This window comes from Alternaria postmessia, assembly GCF_024291825.1.
Source record: "Alternaria postmessia strain BMP 2775 chromosome Unknown scaffold_65, whole genome shotgun sequence".
Lineage (NCBI taxonomy): Eukaryota > Fungi > Ascomycota > Dothideomycetes > Pleosporales > Pleosporaceae > Alternaria > Alternaria postmessia.
The window spans coordinates 76,600-102,753 of record NW_026260138.1 but is presented as its reverse complement, the minus strand read 5'-3'; the positions used below and the strand labels follow the sequence as shown (position 1 = coordinate 102,753).

At 51.6% G+C, this 26,154-nt stretch overlaps 9 protein-coding genes across 9 annotated transcripts; 5 read left to right on the top strand and 4 right to left on the bottom strand.

Moving 5' to 3' along the window:
* Positions 1 to 39: 39 nt before the first annotated feature.
* On the bottom strand, positions 40 to 1,050 carry J4E82_008307 (uncharacterized protein; the record flags this gene model as incomplete). The annotated part of the gene is made up of 1 exon (XM_051734541.1): positions 40 to 1,050. One exon carries the CDS (start codon positions 1,048 to 1,050, stop codon positions 40 to 42), a length of 1,011 nt encoding a protein of 336 aa, XP_051585720.1.
* Positions 1,051 to 2,313: 1,263 nt separating this feature from the next.
* Positions 2,314 to 3,626, top strand: J4E82_008306 (uncharacterized protein; the record flags this gene model as incomplete). The annotated part of the gene is made up of 2 exons (XM_051734540.1): positions 2,314 to 2,332; positions 2,383 to 3,626. The coding sequence occupies 2 exons, from the start codon at positions 2,314 to 2,316 to the stop codon at positions 3,624 to 3,626; spliced, it is 1,263 nt and encodes a 420-aa protein (XP_051585719.1).
* Positions 3,627 to 3,864: 238 nt separating this feature from the next.
* Positions 3,865 to 4,616, top strand: TMA22 (Translation machinery-associated protein 22; the record flags this gene model as incomplete). The annotated part of the gene is made up of 4 exons (XM_051734539.1): positions 3,865 to 3,907; positions 3,956 to 3,975; positions 4,036 to 4,123; positions 4,204 to 4,616. 4 exons carry the CDS (start codon positions 3,865 to 3,867, stop codon positions 4,614 to 4,616), a joined length of 564 nt encoding a protein of 187 aa, XP_051585718.1.
* Positions 4,617 to 5,217: 601 nt separating this feature from the next.
* Positions 5,218 to 11,862, top strand: J4E82_008304 (uncharacterized protein; the record flags this gene model as incomplete). The annotated part of the gene is made up of 1 exon (XM_051734538.1): positions 5,218 to 11,862. One exon carries the CDS (start codon positions 5,218 to 5,220, stop codon positions 11,860 to 11,862), a length of 6,645 nt encoding a protein of 2,214 aa, XP_051585717.1.
* Positions 11,863 to 12,723: 861 nt separating this feature from the next.
* Positions 12,724 to 15,190, bottom strand: J4E82_008303 (uncharacterized protein; the record flags this gene model as incomplete). The annotated part of the gene is made up of 2 exons (XM_051734537.1): positions 12,724 to 14,604; positions 14,981 to 15,190. 2 exons carry the CDS (start codon positions 15,188 to 15,190, stop codon positions 12,724 to 12,726), a joined length of 2,091 nt encoding a protein of 696 aa, XP_051585716.1.
* Positions 15,191 to 16,306: 1,116 nt separating this feature from the next.
* Positions 16,307 to 17,096, bottom strand: J4E82_008302 (uncharacterized protein; the record flags this gene model as incomplete). Its single annotated transcript, XM_051734536.1, has 6 exons — positions 16,307 to 16,464; positions 16,516 to 16,536; positions 16,589 to 16,713; positions 16,785 to 16,891; positions 16,956 to 17,028; positions 17,077 to 17,096. The coding sequence occupies 6 exons, from the start codon at positions 17,094 to 17,096 to the stop codon at positions 16,307 to 16,309; spliced, it is 504 nt and encodes a 167-aa protein (XP_051585715.1).
* A 4,061-nt stretch (positions 17,097 to 21,157) lies between these two features.
* Positions 21,158 to 22,207, top strand: IPP1 (Inorganic pyrophosphatase; the record flags this gene model as incomplete). Its single annotated transcript, XM_051734535.1, has 4 exons — positions 21,158 to 21,334; positions 21,411 to 21,530; positions 21,586 to 22,013; positions 22,066 to 22,207. 4 exons carry the CDS (start codon positions 21,158 to 21,160, stop codon positions 22,205 to 22,207), a joined length of 867 nt encoding a protein of 288 aa, XP_051585714.1.
* Positions 22,208 to 22,433: 226 nt separating this feature from the next.
* On the bottom strand, positions 22,434 to 22,793 carry J4E82_008300 (uncharacterized protein; the record flags this gene model as incomplete). The annotated part of the gene is made up of 2 exons (XM_051734534.1): positions 22,434 to 22,549; positions 22,613 to 22,793. The coding sequence occupies 2 exons, from the start codon at positions 22,791 to 22,793 to the stop codon at positions 22,434 to 22,436; spliced, it is 297 nt and encodes a 98-aa protein (XP_051585713.1).
* Positions 22,794 to 23,097: 304 nt separating this feature from the next.
* On the top strand, positions 23,098 to 24,509 carry J4E82_008299 (uncharacterized protein; the record flags this gene model as incomplete). The annotated part of the gene is made up of 2 exons (XM_051734533.1): positions 23,098 to 23,444; positions 23,510 to 24,509. The coding sequence occupies 2 exons, from the start codon at positions 23,098 to 23,100 to the stop codon at positions 24,507 to 24,509; spliced, it is 1,347 nt and encodes a 448-aa protein (XP_051585712.1).
* Between the last annotated feature and the right edge of the window lie 1,645 nt (positions 24,510 to 26,154).

Sequence of the window (26,154 nt, the reverse complement as noted above, 5' to 3'; positions counted from 1 at the left end):
CTCTCATAGGAATGATGTTGAGGTCATATGTTCGCCCTTTCAGTGACTGTCTGCGGCTGCGGCTGCGGCTTGTCTTCGAGCGATAAGTTCGCTCAATGGCAGGTCATCGTCTTGCTCGTCGTAGAACTCTACATCTTCATCCACCCCGAAGTCCTTCAATCGCTCGCCCTCTGAATTTCGCCACGCTGCCTCGCCTTCTCTCCCTTTGCCACCCTTTGTCCTCTCAAGCTCTTCTTCTTCTTCTTCGTATCCAACTTCGTCGCTCGCATCATCCCCGTACGTAAAGTCCTCTTCATTTCTACCCAATTCAGCATCGTCCTCTTCTCTATCCGTCGCTCCAGCATACGGCCTCCTTCTCCTCACTGCATCCTCCGCTTGTCTCGCCTTGAACGCAGCCACAGTGTCCTCTGCGTTCAGCTCTGATTCCGCATACCGGAATGCATCAGCATTAACCGCTGTCGCATTCCTCCTGTACGCACGATCTGGGTCTGGAGGCGGCCAAACCGTGCCCTCATCCTCAAAGCCGTTCGTCTCGAAACTCAGACCACTACTCAAACTGGGTGTAGCAGCAAAAGGGTTGAACCAGTTTATTGGATTCCTTGAGTTCATACCCTGGACCATGTTCGACCAGATTCCGATATCGTACGGGAATTCTTGTTTCCGGATCCGCATCTTGTTGCCTTCTGGGGTGGTGAGGTAGCCGCCGTATTGGCGAGCACGGCGTAGGAGGGTCTTGTGGCGTTCGATCTCCCATCCTTCGATTGTTGTCTGATTGATAGAAAGGCACCAGAGGTTTCGTAGGAGGAGGACACCCAGGACGAAGAGGGTGATTGAGTTTGTGATTAGGACAGCAAACATGTGGCCTAGTTGGAAGGGTGAGGGACCGAGGTAGGAGGGCATGTCCAGATTGGACCAGAGGTGAGAGAGGCGGGTGAAGAGGAATGATTGGAGGAGGGAGAGTCCTAGGGTAGTATATAGGAGGAAACGCACGAAGTGAGGAAAGGTCGTGTGGCTAACGCAGTTGTTTGTCCAGGGGCAATGGTGGTCCATCTTGGGAATACATCTGGTAGTTGTCAGCCTGGCTCGCTGATATTTCGGGCCAGTCAATTGGCGTCGAGGTGACGATCGTGACGATTGTAATGCCAATACGTGGTTGACCGGACCCATTCGAAATGCAACACATCATCAACCCCAGAACGAGATATAAGATGGATATCTACCTTTTGCATTCCTTACAGTGATGGGCTCTAGGTGGTTTTGCAGCATCGCACTTTCGACACCATTTCCGGCTCTTTCCTATGCCGTCTACCCCGGTCTCTTTACCTGACAGATCAGCATTTCCCTTCCCTTTCTCCCCGTCCAACTCTTGCTTCCCAGCCCAATCTTTCGGTATCGTTCCCGCATCAACGAAGACACTCTTCGTGTACGTGATTAGAATCAGTACCAAGAGGACATTCGACACAATGAGCTCGTTTTTTGTGAGCGGAGCGGGCTCCAGATGCATCAGTAGCCATTGTGAGGGATAACCGAGAAAGAAAATGAGAACGTAAACAGCGGGAACCGCACATTGGGAGATTTCCATTATTCTGGTAGCATTTGGGTGGAATGATGGGAGGTGGTAAGGGGCGGGATGATGCGGAGGTCGCGTCGTGTAGGTTCGCAAGTGGATCGCGAAGACACGTGATTGGACGACCACCTAAAAGCAACAGCTTACACTATTCGTCCATCGCATCTCTCAACCACAACTTTCCATCACCCCCATCTCCTGCCCGCAGAGCTTCCGATGCTCTGTAAGCTTCACGAATGCCATGTCTTTCCTAACATGGCCGTTCTTCCTCCTCATACCGGCTTTCGTTCTATTACACCTGTTCGTTTCGCCGTACACGAAAGTTGAGGAATCATTCAATATCCAGGCTATTCATGATATCTTGGTACATGGAATACCTACAGAGAACTCTGATCAGTTCTTGACATCGAACTACGATCATGTCAGTTTTCCTGGGAGCGTGCCAAGGACTTTTGCAGGCGCTCTGGTCTTGAGTGGGTTGAGCAGGCCGTTTGTTGGGCTGTTAGGGGATATGGCCCAGGCACAACTGCTCAGTGAGTAAACACAGAAATTTTGCATGAAAGAATTTCGGGACTGATTACATGTGTGTAGTCAGGGCAGTACTTGGGCTACTCAATGCGGCCTCGCTCATTGCATTCGGAAGGAGCGTGCAGAAAGCTTTTGGTACTAGTGCTGGTGTTTGGTATGCTTTGTTCCAAGCAAGCCAATTCCATGCCATCTACTATGCTTCGAGGACGCTGCCCAATATGTTTGCTTTCGTGTTCAGTAAGTCCATATGATGTGTCCCATGCACTTCTTGGCTGATGTCGATGTAGGTAACTTGGCGTTACGAAGCTTGTTGCTCGCATACACCGTACCATGGAGCACTTCAAATATCTCAGGGTACTACCGACTGACCTTGTATCTACTCACGGTCGCGGGTGTGGTCTTCCGCTCGGAGCTAGCAATCTTAGTGGGAACAATCACCATCTATCTGTTCATCACACGAAGGATCTCGATCACAAATGTCATCATCCCAGCTGGAATTGGTGGCCTCGTCATTGGGCTCCTCTGCACCGTGCCTTTGGATTCCTTCTTCTGGCAGTCTTTCCCGCTTTGGCCCGAATGGACGGGCTTCTATTACAACACCATCCAAGGACATTCGGCTGATTGGGGCGTATCACCATGGCATTATTACTTTGCAAATGCACTACCACGACTACTACTGAACCCAGCGACGTTTTTGCTTTGCATTCCAGTTGCAATCATGAACACATCGACGTCCAGGCGAAGCTTGGATCTGCTCGTTCCACTACTTAGTTTTGTGGCACTTTACAGCTTCCTTCCGCACAAAGAATGGCGCTTTATTCTCTACGTAATACCGGGTCTAACTGCAGTGGCTGCAGACGGAGCAGCTTGGATCTGGACTCGCAGATCAAAATCCTTTGTATACGCCACTCTGAGCTTGGCCTTGCTAGGATCAGTTTTGGTATCATTCGCTGCATCTACTGCGATATTGGGTATCTCCAGCCTCAACTATCCCGGAGGCGAAGCTCTTCATACCCTACACAAAGAGATGGGACATCCGGACAGAAACCACTTTAGCGTGTACTTCGATAATCTAGCTTGCCAAACAGGCGTCACACGTTTTCTAGAGAGCCACAGAGGACCCCAGACGGTACTTGATGTTCTTGAAGCACGGGATACACTGAATAGCAGAACATGGACATACGACAAGACCGAAGACCCAGACGCACTTCTAGACCCAATGTTCTGGACCAAGTTTGACTATGTTCTTGCTGAGAGACCAGAGAAGGTGATTGGTAGTTGGGAGGTAGTTCATACTGTGTATGGATTTGGCGGAGTCAGACTTCTGAAGCCAGGAGAAGAGAGCGGCTTGCTGGTCGAGTATTCGGATACAACAGAAGAAAAGGTCACATCGCAAGACAAGTGGGCTTCCAAGGTTGCAGCGACATGGCATGGATTGGAAAAGCTATTAAGGAATGGCCTATTGCGAGGATACTGGGCTGAGATTCGGATGGAGCCAAAGATCCATATCTTGCAGAACCAGTTGAAATAGTCGCTCTATTACGTAGTCATGGGTAATCACAAGTTCAAGTACGCAAGTCTGAGATTTGGGCATTCGGTGAAAGTGTCAGTCGCGTTGAAGGACCCCTGCCTTGCGTCGCATACCCCGCCACGCTTTCCTGCCCCACCAAGCTCTCTCTTTCGCGTCTACACCAGTCTCATCACTCAACTCAGCTGTTGTCAACTATCGATAGTACTTGATAACTTGAATCACACTACTTTTGCACAATATGTCAGCCGACGCATTACCGAAACCGGTCGTCTACTGCGGAGGCGAGTATTTCCACGATATACTCTACGACAACGGCTAACAAGAAATAGTGTGCAGTCTACCACCTGAAGTAGGTATGACGCCGAGACATGTTTGGAGAGAGCGAGTAACTAACCACATTGTTCCATAGTACTGCGAGTTTGGTGGCACGACCAAGAAGTGTGAGGAATGGCTGGCAGAGGCGCATCCAGATCTGCACGCGAAGCTGTATTCAGCAGGTACGTCTAGCACACCATATCAAGAAACCTATAACGCGCAATGGCTCTGAGGACAAACTTGGATGCTAACGTCCTTCTAGAAGCGCTACAGCAGAACATGGCCTCGCTCTCCGTCGACGCCCAAAAACGCGCCGAGAAAGACGCACAGAAGAAAGCGGCCAAAGCCGCAACCGCCGAAGCACGAGCAGCTGAGACACGCGCCTCCTCCAAGATCCTCATCAAACGCATAGAACGTAACAAGCGCAAATACGTCACCGCCGTACAGGGTTTGGAAGCCTTCGGTCTCGACATTAAGAAGGTTGCCAAGGACTTTGGCAAGAAGTTCGCTACGGGATCAAGTGTGACCAAAATCCCGGGTGGGGGCGAGGAAATCACTGTGCAAGGTGATCTGAGCGACGATATCTTGGAGTTCATGGTGGAGAAGTACGAGGTACCTGAGGATAACTGCGAGTTGGTAGAGGACAAGAAGAAGAAGAAGGCCGAGGGAGGTTGAACGGCTTGAAGGAGCGTAGCAGGTGTGAAGAGACGCGATATCAAAACATTGCGAAAGCCTATGGAGCGTGAGGTGTGTATCAGTATAAGCGTAGGAGTTGTTTGCGACCAGTGCGCGAGCTGAAGATGAAGGAGCATTCGACGCGTCTCTCTTCTAGGATGCGCAGAGCCTCGTGTTTCCCCATTTTATAGAAAGCCTCATTAGTGCACAACGAGTCCATGATGTTGAAATACACGAGATTGAAGATTCGGACCTACCAAAACAATACCAACATGCTTTTCAAGAAAGACGGGCTACCTGTCCTATATGTGAGCACGAAGGGTCATGGTAATGTGATGGTGGCACGTGCGTGCTAGCTGCCTGTCGGAAGCTCCTAGGGCCATCATTTTTCTCGGACCGTTGCCTCTCACTTACATCCAACCTTAGGGCGCGTCCACAGCCCGACTTGTATCAATCGCACGGCCATTTTCTTTTCTTCGCTCTAAAGGACACGGCGACACGACAGCTCGCTGTACAAAAGTCCTATAATTTGTACGTCGCCTACTGGAGAAGGCGAAACTAGAAGCGCAAGCCGCGCCAGATCACGATACCCACCGCCACCATGTCGAAGGACCAGAGCAATCTCGGGCAGTACAAGTATGCGGCCATGTCGAATTTGGTCCTGCAGGCCGACAGGCGCCTCATATCGCGTCGGCCAGATGAGCATACTGGCGATCCTGAATCGCTCGCAGGTCGCATCAACATTAGAGACATGGGCGGGCGCACAGCGCGCGACAGCGCGAATGCGCAAGCAAAGAAGCTCAAGGGGCCTGGCGTTGAGCGAGGAAATCTGAATGAGGGTGGCGATGTTCTCGAGAGAGAGCAGCGCAAGAGGAAACGGGACGATGGCACCAGTGGTTTTGGAGCGATCGCGACGGCCGACCTCAACATCGAAGGCCTCACATACAAGCCGCGGACTCCTGCGACGCGCCAGACTTTCGACCTCATCACAACCATTGTGAGCAGATCCCTTGGCGACGTTGATCCTGCGACTACACGAAGTGCAGCCGATGCGGTCCTCGAATACCTCAAGGATGATACCATGAAGGACTTTGACAAGAAGAAAGAGGTGGACGATCTTCTTGGTACCTCGATGGGCGCAAAGGAGTTTAATGAGTTGGTGAACCTTGGCAAGAAGATTACCGATTACGATGCACAAGACGACGAGGAAGGTGGTGATGAGGAGATGGCAGACGGCGATGGCGCTGACGCCGGCGACAACCAGGGTGTAGCTGTCGTTTTCGACGACGAAGAGGAGGACGAAGACGGGCCTCAAACATTCGAAGTGCGAGATGCCGATACATCAGACGAGGAAGATGAAGCAGAGGCTCCCGTAGAGCAGATCGGAGAAGACCAGGACCAAAAAGATGGAGGCTTTGCGGAAACAGAGGAGACGATAATACAGGGCGACACCGTTACCTCAGACCGCAAGAACAGCGCAGACCAACTTATACCCGCACACGAAATCGATGCGTACTGGTTGCAACGGCAGATCGGACAAATATACGAAGATGCGCATATTCAGCAAGAAAAGACACAGGATGCGCTCAAGTTCCTTGCAGGAGTCTCGGAAGATGGCGAGGAGAAGGAGCTCCGTGAGATCGAGAACGATCTGATGGACCTCTTCGATTACGAACATCACGAGCTTGTTGCGAAACTCGTTCTCAACCGCGATAGGGTCGTTTGGGTAACAAGGTGGCGGAGGGCTGCCGAGGACAACGATGAGCGAACAGCCGTCGAACGGGAGATGAAGGCTGCAGGTCAGCAACGGATCCTACAAGAGCTTCGCGCAAGAGAGACCGGTATCAAGGCTGAGGATGGGTCTGAAACTGGCACTGGCAAGATGAAGTTCAACCTCAAGGACATCAGTCTTCCAGAGACCTCAAACGATGTGGAGATGGCTGATGCAAAACCAGAGGGCATTGTGGGTGGCCTGCAACCATCGAGCCGACTCGTGAATCTGGACAACATTGTTTTCGACCAGGGCAACCATCTCATGACAAACGCAAGTGTCAAGCTGCCCCAAGGATCTACGCGACGTCAATTCAAGGGTTACGAGGAGATCCACGTACCTGCACCAAAAGCGAAGCGTGACCCTAACGAGCCAGCTCTGATGCCTACCTCTGAGCTACCAGACTGGGCGCGACCAGGTTTTGGTAGCTCGAAGTCGCTCAACCGTATCCAAACAAAGTGCTTTCCCACAGCGTTTAACGACGATGGCAACATGTTAATTTGCGCTCCCACTGGTTCCGGAAAGACTAACGTTGCGATGTTGACAATGCTTCGCGAGATTGGCAAGCACCGAAACCCCACGACTGGGGAGATTGCTCTGGACGATTTCAAGATCATCTATATTGCCCCCCTCAAGGCTCTCGTCGCTGAACAAGTTGGTAACTTTGGCAAACGTTTGGAGCCATACGGCATCAAGGTTTCCGAACTTACTGGTGACCGCCAACTCACCAAGCAGCAGATCGCAGAGACCCAGATCATCGTCACCACCCCTGAGAAGTACGACGTCATTACCCGCAAAGCTACCGATACCAGCTACATAAATCTTGTTCGCCTGATTTGTATAGACGAAATTCATCTTCTGCATGATGACCGTGGTCCTGTCATTGAGAGTATCGTCAGCAGAACTCTACGACGTAGCGAACAGACTGGAGATCATGTTCGCATTGTCGGATTGAGTGCGACCCTTCCCAACTACCGCGATGTTGCGAGCTTCCTGCGCATTGACCCAGACAAGGGCCTGTTCCACTTCGACGCTACCTTCCGACCGTGTCCGTTAAAGCAAGAATTCATCGGTGTCACAGACAAGAAGGCCATCAAGCAACTGAAGACGATGAACGACGTCTGCTATACCAAGGTTCTGGAACAGGTTGGCGGAAAAGGTAATCAGATGCTTATCTTCGTGCACTCCCGAAAGGAAACCGCGAAGACTGCCAAGTACATCCGTGACAAGGCACTCGAAGAAGAATCTATAGGCAAGATTCTTCGGACAGATGCTGCCAGTCGGGAGATCTTGAGAGAAGAATCTGAGTCGGTTCAGAACACTGATCTGAAGGACGTGATGCCTTACGGTTTCGGTATCCATCATGCGGGTATGTCGCGAGCGGATCGTACTACAGTAGAAGATTTGTTTGCCGATGGTTCCATCCAAGTTCTCGTATGCACAGCGACATTGGCTTGGGGTGTCAACCTGCCCGCGCATACCGTCATCATCAAGGGAACGCAGATCTACTCCCCTGAAAAGGGAAGCTGGGTCGAACTCAGCCCTCAGGATGTCCTCCAAATGTTGGGTCGTGCCGGTCGACCTCAATACGATACTTATGGAGAGGGTATCATCATTACCACACAGTCTGAGATCCAGTATTACCTATCGCTACTCAATCAACAATTGCCCATTGAGTCGCAGTTGATCAGCAAGCTCGCGGATAATCTCAACGCCGAGGTCGTTCTCGGTAACGTGCGCAGCAGAGACGAAGCCGTAGATTGGCTCGGCTACACATACCTTTTTGTCCGAATGCTTCGATCGCCGGCTCTGTATCGGGTTGGAGCAGAATACGAGAACGACACCGTACTGGAGCAAAGACGTGTGGATCTTGTTCACGCTGCCGCACACGTCTTAGAGAAGTGCAGTCTTATCAAGTATGACAGAAAGACTGGTGCGCTCAACCCGACAGAACTTGGAAGAATTGCCTCCCATTACTACATCACACACAACTCGATGGCGACATACAACATGCACATCCAACCGGGTATCAGCGCTATCGAGCTATTCCGAGTCTTCGCTCTCAGTGAGGAATTCAAGTACATTCCCGTACGTCAAGATGAGAAGCTCGAGCTTGCGAAGTTGCTGGGCAAAGTCCCTATTCCGGTCAAGGAGGGTGTCGAAGAAGCACAAGCGAAGATCAATGTTCTTCTCCAAGCTTATATTTCTCGCCTCAAGCTTGAAGGATTGGCACTAATGGCTGACTTGGTCTACGTCACGCAATCTGCTGGGCGTATTCTTCGTGCCATCTTTGAGATCTGCCTGAAGAAGGGTTGGTCACAAGTTGCAAAGCTCGCTCTAGACATGTGCAAGATGGCTGAAAAGCGTATGTGGCCGACCATGACGCCTCTTCGCCAATTCCCCACCTGCCCCAGAGATATTGTACAGAAGGCGGAGCGTATCGATGTTGGCTGGTCGAGTTACTTTGGCCTTGATCCACCTAGCATGGGTGAACTATTGGGTATGCCCAAGGCTGGTAAGCTTGTCTGTGGTTTAGTGGAGAAGTTCCCACGCCTCCAGATTGAAGCGACACCGCGACCAGTAACAAGGTCGCTACTACGCCTGGAGCTGACAATTCGACCTGACTTCGTTTGGGACACAGAGCTTCACGGCGCTTCTGAAGCATTTTGGATTCTGGTTGAGGACTGCGATGGCGAGCAAGTATTGTTCCACGACACCTTCATTCTCAGACGGGACTACTCAGATGGCGACGCCAATGAACATCTGATGGAGGTGACAGTGCCCATCGATGAGCCTATGCCTCCGAATTACTTCATCACCGTTCTCTCCGACCGATGGATGGCATCCGAGACCAAGCTTGCTGTCTCTTTCCAGAAGTTGATTCTGCCGGCAAAATTCCCTGCTCACACCCCTGTCCTTGATCTCCAGCCTTTGCCAGTTTCTGCTCTGAAGAGGAAGGAGTACATGGGGTTGTACGAGAACATTGGACGCTTCAACAAGGTTCAGACACAAACTTTCAATACCCTGTATACGACCGATGACAATACCCTGATTGGTGCATCGGCAGGTATTGGCAAGACCATTTGCGCTGAATTCGCCATCTTGCGACACTGGGCTACCAACAACGAAGGGCGCATTGTCTACCTTGCACCATTCCAGGAGCTTGTAGACAACCAGTACAAGAACTGGAACGAGCGGTTGACAAGTCTCAGTGGAGGCAAGGACATTGTCAAGCTCACTGGCGAAACCACAGCAGACCTCAGATTGCTTGAGAAGGGTGATCTTATTCTGGCCACACCTTCACAATGGGACTCACTCTCTCGTCAGTGGCAGCGCCGCAAGAACGTGCAGTCTGTAGCTCTGTTGATTGCTGATGAGTTGCACATGCTCGGTGGTACAAACGGTCATGTCTACGAGATCGTCGTCTCTCGCATGCAAGCGATGGCGACACAGCTAGAGTCTAAGCTGCGTATTGTCGGGTTGAGTGTGTCTTTGTCCAATGCACGAGACATCGGCGAATGGATCGGTGCGACTAAGCACACAATTTACAACTTCAGCCCCGCTATCCGAGCAGTACCGCTCGAGTTGAAGATCCAGTCTTTCACAATTCCCCATTTCCCATCCTTGATGATGGCTATGGCAAGACCGACCTACACTGCCATCACGCAGATGTCTCCGGACAAACCAGCCATGGTCTTCGTCCCGAATAGGAAGCAAGCCCGAAACTCCGCTGCTGATCTCTTCAACGCTTGTGTAGCCGACGAGGATGAGGACCGTTTCCTCAATGTCGAGGTTTCTGAGATTCAACCAATCCTTGAAAAGATCAATGAGCAAGCACTTGCTACGTCCTTGTCGCATGGTATCGGATACTTCCACGAAGCTCTCAACTCCTTCGACAAGAAGGCTGTGCAGCATCTGTTCAAGGTCGGCGCTATCCAGGTCCTCATTGTATCGCGTGACTCTTGCTGGGAGATCGACAGTAGTGCTCATCTTGTCGTTGTTCAAGGCACTCAGTTCTATGAAGGCCGCGAACATCGTTACGTTGACTATCCCATTAGTGACATCCTGCAGATGTTCGGCAAAGCTGGCAGAGTCGGACTGGACAAGTCAGCAAAGGGTGTGCTTATGCTACCTGCAGTGAAGCGTGAGTACTACAAGAAGTTCCTGAACGAGGCCCTGCCGATCGAGAGTTATCTTCCTGATTACCTCCACGACGCGTTTGTTGCCGAGATCAGTGCGAAGACCATCGAGTCGACACAAGAGGCCGTCGATTGGTCAACGTACACCTACTTCTACCGTCGCCTACTCGCCAATCCTAGCTACTACAATCTTCACGACACATCGCACGAGGGACTGAGCGCACATCTGTCCGATATGGTTGAGCAGACCTTGAAGGAGCTGACTGATGCCAACCTAATCGAGCATGATGAAGACGAAGATGCTATCACGCCGCTGAACCCGTGCATGATCGCAGCATACTACAACATCTCGTTCATCACCATGCAGACCTTGATGATGTCACTCAACGGCAGGACAAGCCTGAAGGGTGTACTGGAGATTATTACAGCCGCCACCGAGTTTGAAGATATCCAAATACGCAGGCATGAAGACCACATCCTCCAACGCATCTACGACCGCGTTCCCTTCAAGATGCAGGAGCCGAACTTTGAGACGCCACATTTCAAGGCTTTCGTACTTCTTCAGGCTCACTTTTCACGCATGCAGCTCCCTATCGATTTGGCCAAGGACCAAGAAACCGTCCTTCGAAAGGTTCTCAACATCCTCAGCGCAAGCGTGGACGTTCTTTCATCCGAGGCTCACCTCAATGCAATGTCCGCTATGGAGCTCTCTCAAATGGTTGTCCAAGCAATGTGGCAGAAGGACTCCCCCCTCAAGCAGATCCCCCACTTCGACGCCGACACCATCAAGGCAGCGCAAAAGTTCAGCATCAACGACGTCGACGACTTCATCAATGCCATGGACGAAGACGAGAACCCAGATTACAAGAAGCTCATCTCAGCCCTCAACGTCGACCAACGCCAACTCGCCGACATCGCAAACTTTACAAACAACTTCTACCCCAACATCGAGATCGAGCACGAACTCGTCGATCCTGAATCTATCGCTTCCAACTCGCCCGCCCAGCTCAAGGTGCGCATCACACGCAACATTGAGGAGGATGAGGAACCTAAGATGGAGGTTCACGCACCGTTCTATCCTGCCGACAAGACGGAGAGCTGGTGGCTGGTCGTTGGAGACCAGAAAGAACGCACGTTGCTTGCGATCAAAAAGGTGCCTATCCTTAGGAAGTTGGAGACTGTACTTGAATTCACGCTCGAGAAGCCGGGTCACCATGAGTTGACTTGCTTCCTGGTCAGTGATAGCTATCTTGGTGTGGACCAGGCGCCTAGCTTCGAGGTTGAGGCTGCAGAGGGTATGGAGGAGGACAGTGATGAAGAAGAGGAGGAGGAGTAGATAGCTTGTATGCTTGGATTGGCTGCTGCAACATTCTGGGTGCACAAAATCGGGTGGGGCGCAATTGGGCGTTCTAAAGTTGAGCTGTATGTAAAATATGTTCGTGCTAAAAACGATACTGTGTTCAGATTTCTTGTCTCACCATGCTCATGCATCGACAATGTGAGTTTGCTATGATGCTTGTGGGCTGGGCACATACTTCGTCATGAACAATTATGCGACACGACCTCTGTGTACAGTGTCACTGGCATCTGTCACTTATCAATCGCGATACTTCAGCATGCTCCCGTGTATGAGGATACACAGTCTATCTCTAAATGCCGTATATTAGAATTAGCAGCGTGTTTGACAGATTGTGAGAGGCTCGCGAATGTGTCCGGAATTAAAACCATTGCTGTTTTTAGCCAAACCCATCATCATAAAGGAAAACTGAACCTTGGGAGATAGCTGTTACATGCAATCGTGTATTCGTATAAGCTAAGTATTTTTTTTTTGTATCACAACAAAGCTGGATAATGCAGTGGTGAATGGAGAGAGGCGATGCAGTAAGAGTTGATAGAGTGAGGATCTTCTTTGGCTTGACGAAATAGTGCATTTTTGATCCTTTATTAGCCAATGATAACCTAGGATTAGGGTAGACAAAAGTAAACTTGTTCTCCCAGTGTCGGAGAGAATGTGATCACATTGTGGTAAATTCAAATGTAGATAGTATACCTCTTCGATGAAAATTAAAATGCGTCGGCGATTTGAGGGAGTTTGAGTAATCACAGTACAGTATGGTATCTTGATACAGCGCGTAAGAAGCAGGCTGGTCTCTTAAGCACATAGCTCAGAAAGGCCGTTCTCTAGAATAGCGCACGGCTAGGCGAATACAGCATAATCTGAACCTGATAGCGATTCCTTCAAGAATGTTTGCATAGCTCGATTGACCCTTTCGGCGACAGGCAGGTTTAGGCCGAACATATCGCTTGCAGCAACTCGCTTCTGCAACCACTCACCGGCAGCTAGTAGCTTTGCCCCGTCAGAGTCCATCTCCCGGAATCTGGCAACATTGGTGCTACCTAACGAGGGGTCATAGAACGGACTATCGGGATCCGTCGAGTTGAGACTGTACGGGCTAGGTGGCGGTACGCAAACAGTACCCGGCGACGGTAGCTCACCCGTCTGGAAGTATGCTTTCACACGGCTCAAGCTACAGATATCGGGTGCGGAAATCGAACAATGACCAACATGATCGCTGATCAAAAGGCTACTGTCGGGAAAGAGGCTATGCATGTAGCGTCCGCTGCGAAGAGGCGTAACAGGGTCTGCTGTGTTGCTTATGAAGAGGATAGGGTGCGATGTGTTGCCACCATAAGGGCCTTCGAACTTGTAGCTGGCTTTGATTTTCCATGCTGCACAACTCATCAAAAGCATGGACCAGTAGGAGCCAAAGTTCGGCGAAAGGGTGTCCATGATATTCCAGTATGCTTCGAATTCGTCTCTAGTGAGATGAGTTTGATCAATGCCGTCGCCGCATAAGATAGCCGTAGTTGCCACGTCGGGCACTGGCGTATCAGATGCTTCGGTGCCGTTGGCAGGGCAAAAAAGAACGTGGTTGTAGTGGAACATACTAGCGAGCTGGTCGGTCGCTGAGCCCCCTCCCTGTTCAATGGTGGCTAAAATGTCTGCAACGAATGGGAACATCAAGCGTGGTTGGTAGGTAGCGCCGAAGATCAATAGTTTGAGATCAGACCAAGTAAGATAGTCTGGACCATCAGACGAGACGATGGGAAGCGGATTATGGTACAGCGATGCGATGATGTCTTGCGTGCGATCTTCTATATCCGAGACACTTGAGTTCGTAGTTGCCAAGGGACATTCAGCAGGACCCAGATTATGGCAAAAGGTATAGAAGGAGGTCATGGCCTTTTCGGCATCTGTAAGGCTTCCGTTGCCAAGGGAATTTTGGTAGTCGTATGAGCTGACAACACCATCGAGAATGAGACGCCCAACACGATCGGGAAACATGGATCCAAAGGTGGATCCAAGTAGTGTCCCGTATGAGAAGCCCCAGTATTGCAGCTTGCTTTCCCCTGGAACATACGTGGGACTGTAGTATCCGGGACGCTTACCGGCCTTCTGCGCAGCCTTCCGAGTTACCTCGTTTGCGACATACTCGGCGTGTTTCTCAGTGATCTCCAACATGTCTCTAGCGACGAATGCCGTCGCCATATACTGCTTGATATCCGGTCCCTCTTGGTCCTCCTCAGCTAATTTGCAGGATGCGCCAAAGGCATGTTTCATAGACCAAAGTCTACCGAGAGCTGCATCTGAGCTTCCGATAAGTCCTTCCGTCTCCTCTCTCAATTTCCAGGACCACGAAGCAGGCTGATCTGGCATGCATCGAGCAACCGGTTCCGTCCAGCCGATTCCGCGGGGGTCAAATCCGATGACATCAAAGTATCTTGCATCGGTGGAGGGTGTGGAAGTCTCAACACTGGAGTCCACGATCTGCTGTAGCGCGTGTCCTAACACAATTGCAACTGCAGCACCTGGGCCACCCGGACCGCCGGGGTTGAACAAGATCGGACCTCCATAACGAGCATCATCCACGGGTACTCTGGCAGGTATCTTGGTGATAGCGATACTGACGGTATGATTGGGGTAGGTGCCGTTGAAGTAGTCCCATGGTAGGCTTAGTTTTGCGCATTCAAATCTGCCGAAGCATTTGTGGAATTCTAGATGCTCACTCGGAGCGATCTGAAGCTTAATTAGTCTTCTTCCCACCAGTCATACTACAGGGTGCTGAAATAGTGTTGATAAGCTAGTTGGTAGAAAGCTGTAACTCGCTGGAATTGACAAGGTGTTTGAACATAGGTCATGAGTGTTTGTTGATGAAAGCCAGAGTGCAGTATGGTCGGGCCACCAATCACGATCAGAATCCTCCATTGAGCCCTATGAGACAGCAGTTGCCTGCGGTGCTCTGGCATGTGTCTAGGACATATCTGGGAATTAAAGTAGTCATCTGCTGTGCAACTCGAGTGGGTGATATTATTTGACCTGATAAGTTGCCGGCCAAAGCGACTGCAGAACCACGTGTGCGGTGCGACGCTCAAGGAACGCTCTCTCAACATACCTTGGACCACTCAAAAGCGGCATGATGCAACGCAGGCTCTTCGTCCAGAGACAAGGACAGATCCCAGTTCTTTAATTCAGGAAAGATGGTATCCACTGCTGCGAGACAGACGAGTGTGACGAAGGTCGCAGACAGTGCACGCCACCGCGTCGGGGTCCGTCGAGGCTTGACCGGCGCCGTCGCATCCTCCAACCCATTCCAACTCTTCATGATGTACTTGAAGTAGTTCCAACCGGCTGTAGAACAAGCAAAACAGATGCGGTGGAGTATTGGGTATCGGCGAGTCGCGATAGTGGAGGAGTGGTGAGGCGGGGTCGTCAGCGGGCCTCCTCACCCCAAGATATTCGGTCGCATCCTGGCGGCCTGACGGGCCTGGATGAAGATCATCTTAGGCAGCAGCAAAAGCATTCAAAGATGCGGAAGTGCGTGCGCGAGGACTATACAAAACGCAGCACGGAGTGCGCCTGACTCCCAGCAGGCAGCCCAGCCAGCACTTGCAGAAACTTGCAGAAACTTGCCTTTCTACTATGCGTTGGTACTGCAGCTGCAACAGGAATTTCCGGCGGCTATGTATGCAGTATGCAGTATGCAGTATGCAGTATGCAGTATGCAGTATGCAGTAATGATCACAATGCGCTGTCTTGGCTGCTGCATTTTCTTAATGTGCTGACATTGTGCTCTAGTGCATACGATTGAGTAATGGATTAGCTGCCGTCGAAAGTGCCCCATCAAGTGGGTGGTGAGAGGAGATAGCGTTGTCGCAAACTGACGTCTTGTGGAGAAATCCGTTAGAGACCGCAGAGCCTCATCATAGCGATAGTGACGTGATACGGACATCTCAGGAAGATACGCATATTCCACTGTGTCGCACGGTTGCGACGCGAATACGAGTGAGGGTCCTTGCTAGGGTTGGACTATTATTTGCTTTTTAGTAACCACTTTACTGGATAGATTGAAATGACTCGTTCAAATGACACAGCTTTTGGATCGATGACAAGCCATCAAGACTACGAAGAGGTCGTGAGAGAGTGTGCAAAAGAACCGAAACCTTATCGCGCGACAAGTACAGAGTAGCAGCACCTCCTGATTCAATGGGTATCTCATCTCTCAGTACCAACCACCTCTACTGCCATTAAACATAATAAGAAACGTCCATGAGAATGATGATGCTCATTCGAAGGAGGAGCAGTGTCGGCTAACGTCCAAACGATTTCCTTGGTGTAAAGCCAGTTCAAGCACAGGAGCACTCTTGCCCTTAACCAGCAAGTCTGTACCCTTGGTTATTCTGAGAGCACAAGACTGTAGGACGAAGGTTCGCCGAGGTGTTTACCATTGCTGGCCACCACCTTGACCACCCTCTTGTCCTCCATAGCCGCCCTGACCACCGCCTTGGCCGCCACCGTAGCCACCGCGAGACTGGTATCCGCCACCGCCGCCGCCCTGGGAAGGTCCCCAAGAGCCGCCGCCGCCGCCGCCGCCGTAACCTTCTTTCCTAGTTAGTCTTCACTGTGCATAGATGAGCGAGATGTGCTTACCACGGCCACCGCCACCATAGCCTGGGGACATAGTCAGTACAGTTTCAGAACGGATACGGGGCAGAAAGCTTACCTCCTTGTTGGCCGCCGTAACCTCCACGGTATCCACCACCACCGCCGCCGTAGCCGCCGCCACGGGGAGCGCCGCCGCCAGCGCGGTCAGAAGCCTTGTCGACGCGGATCCTACGTCCATCGAATCTAACAGAGTCAGCGAATTTGTTTAAGCATCCCAGCGACTGGGGAAGTGTCTGAGAGAAGTGTGTACGTACTCCTCGTTGTTCATGGCCTGCATAGCGGCATCGGCCTCGGTGTCCTGCGCATAGCGGACGAAGCCAAAGCCTCGGCTACGACCAGTATCGCGGTCCTTAACCACGACCTGAGATGATGTGAGCCTCTGCCTAACCTTGACGAGAAGAGTGGTAGAGTAACGTGTCACTTACGGCTTCTTCGACTGCACCGAACTCCTCGAACTTTTGACGGAGAGCTTGGTCGTCGGTATGCCATGCGAGGCCTCTGTTCAGGGTCAGTCGCATGAGCGCTGGGAGAAGAAGGCGCACTTACCCAATGAAGAGCTTAGACATGGTGAATGATGTCTGGGTCGAACACTGAACGGTCTCAATACTAGCTCTCGCAACTCGAAACAAAGCGCGCGATACAAAAAGGCTCAAGACAGGTAGTGACAGGAGTTGTAGAGCGAAGGAAAGGTGCAGGAAGGCGAGGAATCCATCGCAGCTTCCCAGGCAGGCAGTATGTAGCAACGTGACGGAACGAACATTTGATCTTGTAGCACCAGGCTGTATTGGTATGGATGGCGCAAGCGATTGCTCTGAAGAGTTAGAGGGGGAGGAAGTTGGCTGCAAGCTGTCGCAATAATGTGATGGCACAGGGTGAGGAGCAGAGATAGTGAAGCGTCTAGGTTGGCGGGGCAAGCGACGATATGAGTACCCCTCCACCAGGTGAAAGAGCGCTAGGCTGTATGCAAGTCAAAGGTTGGCGCACGGACTGGATAGCTGAGGGCCCGGTTTATAAAGCGACGTGGATGGCCACGAGCAACGGGATGCAATGTGCCTCTCCAGCCAGTCGAAGCAGAGTGTCTCGTAGTTCGGACATGGCCTGCAGCACAGCAAACGGAACTGGCCCCTCGCAGCTAGCTTGTCCCAATGCCTTGCCTGGGAGCCTGCACCTGACGATGGACAGGGTGCAGATACTGGTTCTGCCATACATACATGTCGGCAAGCTGGCTCTTTAGTGTGTTCCCGTGTCTGTCTGTTCATGCTGGGTATATGCAGCCCACGTTAGGCTAAGACTAGGTGTATCCAATTACAAGGCCGCTGGCGAGCCAGAGAAAACGATTTTTCTGATAGGTGCCCCGATCTATCGTCCCTGTTCAGAGTGCCGGCATGAGTGCGGAGGCGTCATTGGGTCGCTGCGAAATACGTGCATGGACAAGCCTGCGGATAGAACAGATTGCGTGCTCCAGACAGCAGCGATCTGCGCCCGTCGCTACAACAAAACTATCGGGCTGTGACGAAAGGTCAACGGCGGGCAGGCATTGGACAGAAGGTGGTGGTTCAAAGAAGCTTATCAAGTCGCCATCCCTAGTCTGACGGTGTGGGGATCGGGCCTAAACTAGACTTCCAGGCCCTCTGCGTCCCAGGTTGGCTCGTGCGCGCGACGTCAACATGTAGAAAGCTGGAAGGGCACTATCGTAAGACTGGCGGCAGATATATGACCAGATCTTGCTGTGCCAGGACGTGTCGTACCGCCTCGTTGACCCTATGTAGCACGTTCCTATCATCGGTAATGGAAAGCTGGCACGGTGGCAGCGTTTACCGAGATATACCGAGGCTGCGCAAACTGGACAAATTGTCCTGTACCATGAATACGTGCATCTCCAGAAAATCCGACAAAGAGAACGTTCGCATTCGTCCCGTTGCGATAGCGGCTTGACGCATGTGGCAGTACGATGCCAAGATGATGCTTTCGCGGAGCCCGGTTCCAGGGCAGGATAAGTCATCCAATGATGCCGGAAACTACCAGTTGAAATAGAAGTTAAAGGGAGCTTTTGATTGTTCCACATTCCAGTGGTAGAACGTACTGAGATACCGACATGGAAGACTCACTCGCGTCCTCCATTGGTCGTGCCTTCTTTCAGCAGTGCAGTGGCACTGGCGATGACGGAAGCGTCAAAATCATAGCACCCACTGGCACCTTCCATGATATTGAATTTAGGCGACTACACAGAGTCTGACGGACATTCAATATGTCCTAGACTGTGAGAACGCCTCTCAGTCGGCACCCTTTCCAAAGTGACCAACCATCGCACAAGTTGCCGATCCACCACCACGACCTCCCGCTCATCTGCGCCACGTCGTAGCACCACATCAACCTTCGAGCTTCACAGATTAATCGAATCAAAGACACAATCAGACTCCGTCATCCAAAAGGTTCATCTAGAATGCAGGATACCATGGACATTCGAAAGTGGCTAGACGAGATAGTCCAACCGGAAACACAGCGCGAGCCGGTTAGACATCAACGGCCTGTAGAGTCCACTAAACGGAAACGTCGATGCAAATCAGATAGCTCAATCCTAGATCCCCGTCCGCCTGCATCTCCTCCGGCTGATATGTCGCAGTGCCCGATCTAGTCTTCTCTGAGATGAAGTTCTTGCAGAAAGAAAGGGACGAACCAGAGGTTATGGCACGTCCTAATCTGGCCAAAAAGAAGCGAAAAAAAGACCAGAAACAAACGAAGGAGGGGGAGATTTCCGCTTTCTTTACCTCAATGCGCCCGGTATTGGTCGAGAAGGACAGCAACAGGCTCCCAGAACATGCTGCTTCGAGGAACGAGCGGTGTCGCCGTGATCACCCCCCTGTGTATGAGACTGCTACATCCACTGTTGTGGTAGCGCGCCCAACGTCTTACCTGGGCTTCGGAAGTAGAGGCCCTCAACATGACAGTACTAGCTACGTATCTTGGCCAGAGTCGATTCGAGCGCCTAGCACGAAACCAGCGCAGCCCTGCAGCCTTCCCACCCGTCACAGTCCGCATAATGTAGATTCCTATAGTGAATCTGACACTAGGAAAGGAAAAGAGCATGATGCCTTCAGGCTACCAACTCGTCCACTAGCAGCGACAAAAGGAAGAACCGATAGCATGCCAGGCGCTCGCTTCAAGATACCTTCGTCCGCTCCATTACAAGATAGAGCTTCAAGGTCGCAGTCCTTGCCTCAACGCAGCTCGTCTCTACAGAGGCCGAATTTTGTCCAACAATCTGCGAGGCTACAAGAGGCCGACACTGCTGGCTCACCACCATCAATGCCACCCCTTGAGTCTGCACCTGTCATAGACGTCTGCCATGCTCGAACACGTAGCAACTCGAAAGGCACCGAGTCAGGTCCTGCCCCAGCCTCAGCTCCCGTTCTTGCTGTGCATCGACACCACAACCAGCCTAAGGATGGTAGCGTCGTTGAACAGAGTCGAATACCGACGTCTTCAGATTTAGGGCTCGCTTTGCAACAATGCAATGATGCGTTATATCGAAGGCGTCATGCTGCTGAGCCGCGTAGGAGACCTACCGAAGAAATCCACCGAGTGAACACAAGGTCGGACCTCCGACAAGACTCAATAGAGTTCTGCAGTGCGACTCAGCAGGCTCCTGCTGTACGCTTCGTGGATCAGATCTACCATGAATCGATACTACCAAACTTTGCTGGCCCGAGCATCTATGAGCAACAAGCACTACACCAGCAGCTTCCTCTGCACTTGGGAGCCAATGAAGGTCATCTGGAAACGCCCTATACCGACCAAGATTATCTGGAGCAGAATGATCCAATAGGGTACGATGACCATGTTTGGGAAGGGCTGCCGGAAGAGCCAACGTCGCATAGTTTTGAGAGCGGTGTGGATACCTATGAGAATCGTGAAGATCGCGTCGAAATGATGGAAAACCCTGTTCAGGATTTGAGACAAGTCAACGACACCGTGGCTCCTGGGTTTTGGCGGCCGAATAAGCTGTACTGATGTTGTGATGGCTGCTGCATGGCGCGTTAGCTCATGTTTGTTTTTGAAGTCAAACACCCTCTCTAATCGCGAGCTGTCGACAAGCCATGTTGAGAAGCGACCCAGGTCTCCTGACGATGTGTGATTGCGCTCTGTGATGTCGAAAATTCGAAGAAGAATTCGCAAAGGACAGAAGCCGACTTGAGCAGCCTCGGTGTCCGTGCACAAAAAGTTGGAGCTTCCGGGTCCCGCTCCCGTACCTCATGGTCGCATTTTGATCCTCGGTCTGGGCTTCGCGTGAGAGGAGAATCGGCTGCACTTCCATCTAGTAGTCTACTAAACGAGTGCCGTCTGTATGCCCATCTATCAATCGCTGCTGCGGCTCAGTCCCGCCCAGAAATTGATCTCCCGGTCGAAGCTCCCCTTCCCTATTGCGACGGCTGTCTCATGCAGACAGTCGGCGGTGACGTTCGTCACAGTGGCGCCTTCCCAACAGAGCTCCCCGCCTGCCAGCCCCACTAGTAGACCCCTCAACGACAAAATCAACTCTAGGGCTCGTCTACTTGCAGGCCATCTAAACTCCACAGCTTCTTCTTCCACAGCCATTCGTACAGCTGCCACGAAGAGCCCATCCACCATGTCTTACACCACACGCAAGATTGGCGCTGCCAACACGCTCGAGCACCGCATCTTCATCGAGAAGGACGGCCAGCTCGTTTCGCCATGGCACGACATCCCGCTCTACGCCAACGAGCAGCAAACCATCCTCAACATGGTTGTTGAGGTGCCCCGCTGGACCAACGCGAAGATGGAGGTGCGTTGACCCCAATTGGCTGCGCCGTGGCCTATTCACGGTCCCGCGCAAAGACACAGGCTAACCATCGCAACAGATCTCCAAGGAGGAGCAGCTCAACCCCATCAAGCAGGACATCAAGAAGGGCAAGCTCCGCTACGTGAGGAACTGCTTCCCCCACAAGGGCTACCTCTGGAACTACGGTGCCTTCCCCCAGGTACGATGACGCGACCCCGATATCGGACAATCACACAGGTGCTGATGTTGTACAGACTTGGGAGGACCCCAACGTTGTTCACCAGGAGACCAAGGCCAAGGGTGACAACGACCCATTGGATGTCTGCGAGATTGGTGAGCTTGTCGCCAAGCCTGGTGAGGTCATCCAGGTCAAGGTTCTCGGTGTCATGGCTCTGCTCGACGAGGGCGAGACTGACTGGAAGATCATGGTTATCAACGTGAACGACCCATTGGCCCCCAAGCTCAACGACGTCGAGGACGTTGAGCGCCACCTGCCCGGTCTTCTCCGTGCCACAAACGAGTGGTTCCGTATCTACAAGATCCCAGACGGCAAGCCCGAGAACCAGTTCGCCTTCTCCGGCGAGTGCAAGAACAAGAAGTACGCCATGGACATTGTCCGCGAGTGTGCTGAGGCCTGGGAGAAGCTTGCCACTGGCAAGACCCCCAAGGATGAGATCAGCCTGTACGTAGTGGATTGCCTACTGCTAAATGACATCCTACTGACAAATTTGTAGCACCAACACCACTGTCTCGCACTCTCCCGACCGCACCGACGCTAGCTCGCTCAACGTCCCCCAGGGCGAGAACAAGGCGCCCGCTCCTATCGACCCCAGCATCGACAAGTGGTTCTACATCTCCGGTGCCCCATCCAACTAGTTCTAATGGGAGCCATGGTTACGAAAAAAGTGTAAACATCATTGGAGTGAGAACATGAGGGTAGATGGTAGATAAATGTGCATGAATAACGCCGACCAACGACGGTATATAGAGTCATGAGACAAATGATCAATACCTCATTTCAGCCCAACCCAGAATATTGCCGTGACGCCGACCGATGCTGTGGTTTAATACTTATGTACAATCATGTCTTTATGCTGAAGCCTCAGTTGCCTGCCAGTTCGTCTTTCCGTGCCAACGACCGCGAGTGTCTGTCGACTTCCTCGACGACTTGTGTTATGCGCATGTTGCTGAGATCGAGCTTCATCTCCTTGCCGTCCTCTATGCGACCATGTTAGCGTTTGCTCCAGATGCACGATTCGAATGAGCGGAACGTGTACGTACTGAACTTGACAGCTAGGCTCGCAGGCTCCTTGCTCTCTCGTGGCAGCATCTTGGACTCAATCTTCATGCCATCTTGGCGTGCATTCGGTGGGATCAAGGAGAGGAAGAGGCGGGCGGGTTTTGAGCGCGGGGAGAAGGGATTGAATGCTACGCGGACGTCGGTCAGGAATCTGGTAATCATTGCGGCGACTGTAGAGAGGCGGGTCGGCGATGCAGACTGTGTTCTGTTAGCTTGTATAGAAGATAGATAGATGCGACAGCGTACCGATGGCTGATGGGTCAAAATTGCACTGCAGTCGACGTCTTCTACGCTCGTCGCAACCTCTTCGCGATATGTCCGTGCTCAGGATTCTGTGCGGGCCACGCTACAGCTAGCCGTCCAGACACGTTACGCCCTTTCACCCCGCCAAACGGCCCACCGTAGCCATCTCCGTCATAGGGCAGTCGCATACATCGACCAGACCCTCTCCGCAGCCCGAGCCACAATGGCACCCCTCCCCTCCACCACGCAATCCCTCACCACCCGCCTAAGCGCCCTCTCCGAAGCGAACAAAGGTGTTGGCCAGCTCATCCAACGCTTAGCCAAGTTAGACTTCCAGCCAGGCTCGCAACCACTCGACAATTCCGAAGAAGGCGACGTTCGGTTGGAACTTAGTGCCGAGATACATGAGACTTTGAAGGGGATTGAAGAGGAACTTGAACTTCTGAGGCAAGAGGTCGAGGACGTTACGTCACAAGGTGGCATTACTGGGCGAAGGAGGGATAGTAGCAAGGACAGCGAGAGAAGCAGACTTGCTGTACTACTGGCGAGGTTGACAGAGGATTTGAGGTCGTACGTGACTACGTCTCCCCCTTACTGCATCCTCTGGTGTGGCATGCTAACCAGTCTTCATGTAGATCGCGATCGCAATACCGGAAAGCACAACTTACAGCCAAGCACAACGCCGACCGCGCAAAGCTCAAGGAACGCGAACTCCTCTTCTCCAACCTGCAATCAGGCTCCTCGACTCCATCCTCTACGTACCGCCAACGAAAGCAACAGCAGGGGCTATCAGAAGGCGAAGTCGTCGCTCAGGCATCTTCAGACGTCACATCTGCTCTGCGCCGAACAGCGCAGTTGATGAAAGACGAGCTATCGCGCTCTCGATTCGCACAAGAAACGCTCGAACAGACCAACGCTGCCCTACAGGATCTTGGGGAGCAGTACTCGGATCTAAACACATTACTAGCCAACAGCAAGAACTTGGTTTCGACACTACTCAAGAGCACAAAAAGTGACACGTGGTATCTTGAGACTACCTTCTACATCCTCCTAACCACAATCATCTGGCTCGTCTTCCGTCGCTGGTTATACGGCCCACTCACCTGGTTCCTCATCTGGCCGGTCAAGCTTACCTTTCGCATCCTTTCCGCTGTCCTGCCTTTCGGCGCCGCATCTTCAGCCGCATCATCGAGTGTCGCAGTTTCCTCGTCCTCCAGATCTCTTATTGTCCAACCTAGCGCAACAGGTGGAATACCCCGACGCGATTCCAACGCCCAACCACACTACATCCCTGTCGGTCGTGGAGGCGGAGTAAACAGGCAAGGTCAGGATCCTAGTCCGCAAGGCTCTTACTCGCAACAAGTAGGCCAGATGGCGGAACAAAATCGGCAGCAGCAGCAGCAGGAAGAGGTGCCTGATCACCCACAGTTCAGGCAACAGAAGAAGGATGAAGATGAGGGACCCGTCACACTGGGCGACGGAACTGTACTGAAGGAGAGCGATAAGCCGAGGAATCCCAAGAAGAAGATGTGGGAAGAGGATGTGGAGAGCGCGAAGCGCCATGAGGCGCAGACTCAGGAGACACAAGCGCAGCAAGAAGGAAGTGGACAGAGAAGAAAGAGAGACGAGCTGTAAGTCGCGAGTCGTACAAATACACGAGATGGTACGTATGTAAGGAGATATCCTATGGTCATCGTCATTATCATGATAATCATTCTATCACCACAACCATCATCATTCTTCCATGCCCTTGCCTTTGTCTCCTCATTCGATACCCAAAATTTATGCTCTCTAAAACACAAAGTCAAAGTTTTGATATTGTTGTCTCCCAACCCGAAGTAATGGATGTGTCTCCACCCTTCAACGATGTGAAGATTGTGGTGTGTCAGCTTTGTCCTACATCTTTTCACAATGTTATGGGCTGAATCTTATCCCCAGAGATCATCAACACTGATTGTCTAATGTTCTGGGGTGCGAAATTGGTACAAGAGGCATATACACGTGGAATCCTTCTATGCGGTTGCTGCATATGGACACACGCTGTAGTCTGCTATGCTGATGATGGATTATTTCAAGTCATCTTCCTAGTGTATGTCACTGGCGGCCAACTTCCATGTCCTCGTCTCAAAAGAAAAGACAGCATACACTGCGGTAGCTCTCACTGTTAGAGATGTGCCCTGGCGCTATGTTTGTCGCTCATATATAGAACAGTTTGATGCGTTCCAGAGCAATGGATGATGCTACCAGACTGACACGGACATGGCACGAACACAAGACTTTCTGTTCGTCTTTCGGGACAATCGGACAGACTCGCATGCACGTTATTCAGATTGAATAGAGCTTCTTTGAAGCACGGAACATTGAATATAGACACTTTTTCAATTTCTGTACAAGTGCTTATGCACACGACCTTGTTTTATAGTGGAGTAGGTATGGTTGTGCCTATACTTGGCAACAATGTAATTACAGCATCTCTCACCGCCACAAATACATGAGTTGTAAGCGTGACAATTACCTGACTTTATTCTAATCATCCGTTGCGCTTGTCGTGACTCCGTGTGACGTACACGGTAACATCGTAGTATCTAGCGCATTTAGGGCATTGCAAGTCTCTAGATAGGAGGTTATTGAGAAAGTGTCTAGGTATCTTTTGCAGGACATCAAGTCAAGATTCTTCATCAAGATTCTTCGCAAGTACCCCGTAGAATGCTACATTTAGTTGATACCATGGTACAGCTCTGATATCCAACACACGTAGGCGCCACTAGATAGTTCCAAGATATGGCTACAAGAGGCAGTAGATACCTATGTAATGACCGTAAACGGCCCTATTGAATGACCGAAAAGGATCGCACGGAAGTCTTCCGTTAGGGATAATAATAGTGTCTAAGCCGAGCAAGAGTCCGTATATAACGAAGCAAATGGACTAACAAACTTTGAACAGTCTTGTCTATACCCAACTCAATACTTAGGCTAGTTCTCTACCTGCTACCCTGCTGGACTTGTATCGAGTTGCTGATCCTTGCCTGCCACCATGTAAGTCTATGGTTGTAGAGAGCCTCGTATAGTCTCGGTCACTAACCAGTCCCCCAGGCACCTACTATCAACCACCACTCTCATCCTCGTGGCCCCCATCCTGGCTCTCGCCAAAGATTGTGCCATCTACTACACCTGGTCCGGAACCAGTAACCTCGATGTCTGGCGCGATATGCACGCCGTTTCAATGTGCAATGACATCGGCGGTACCATGAACGAAGTTGGCATAGAGAATGGAGGGAAG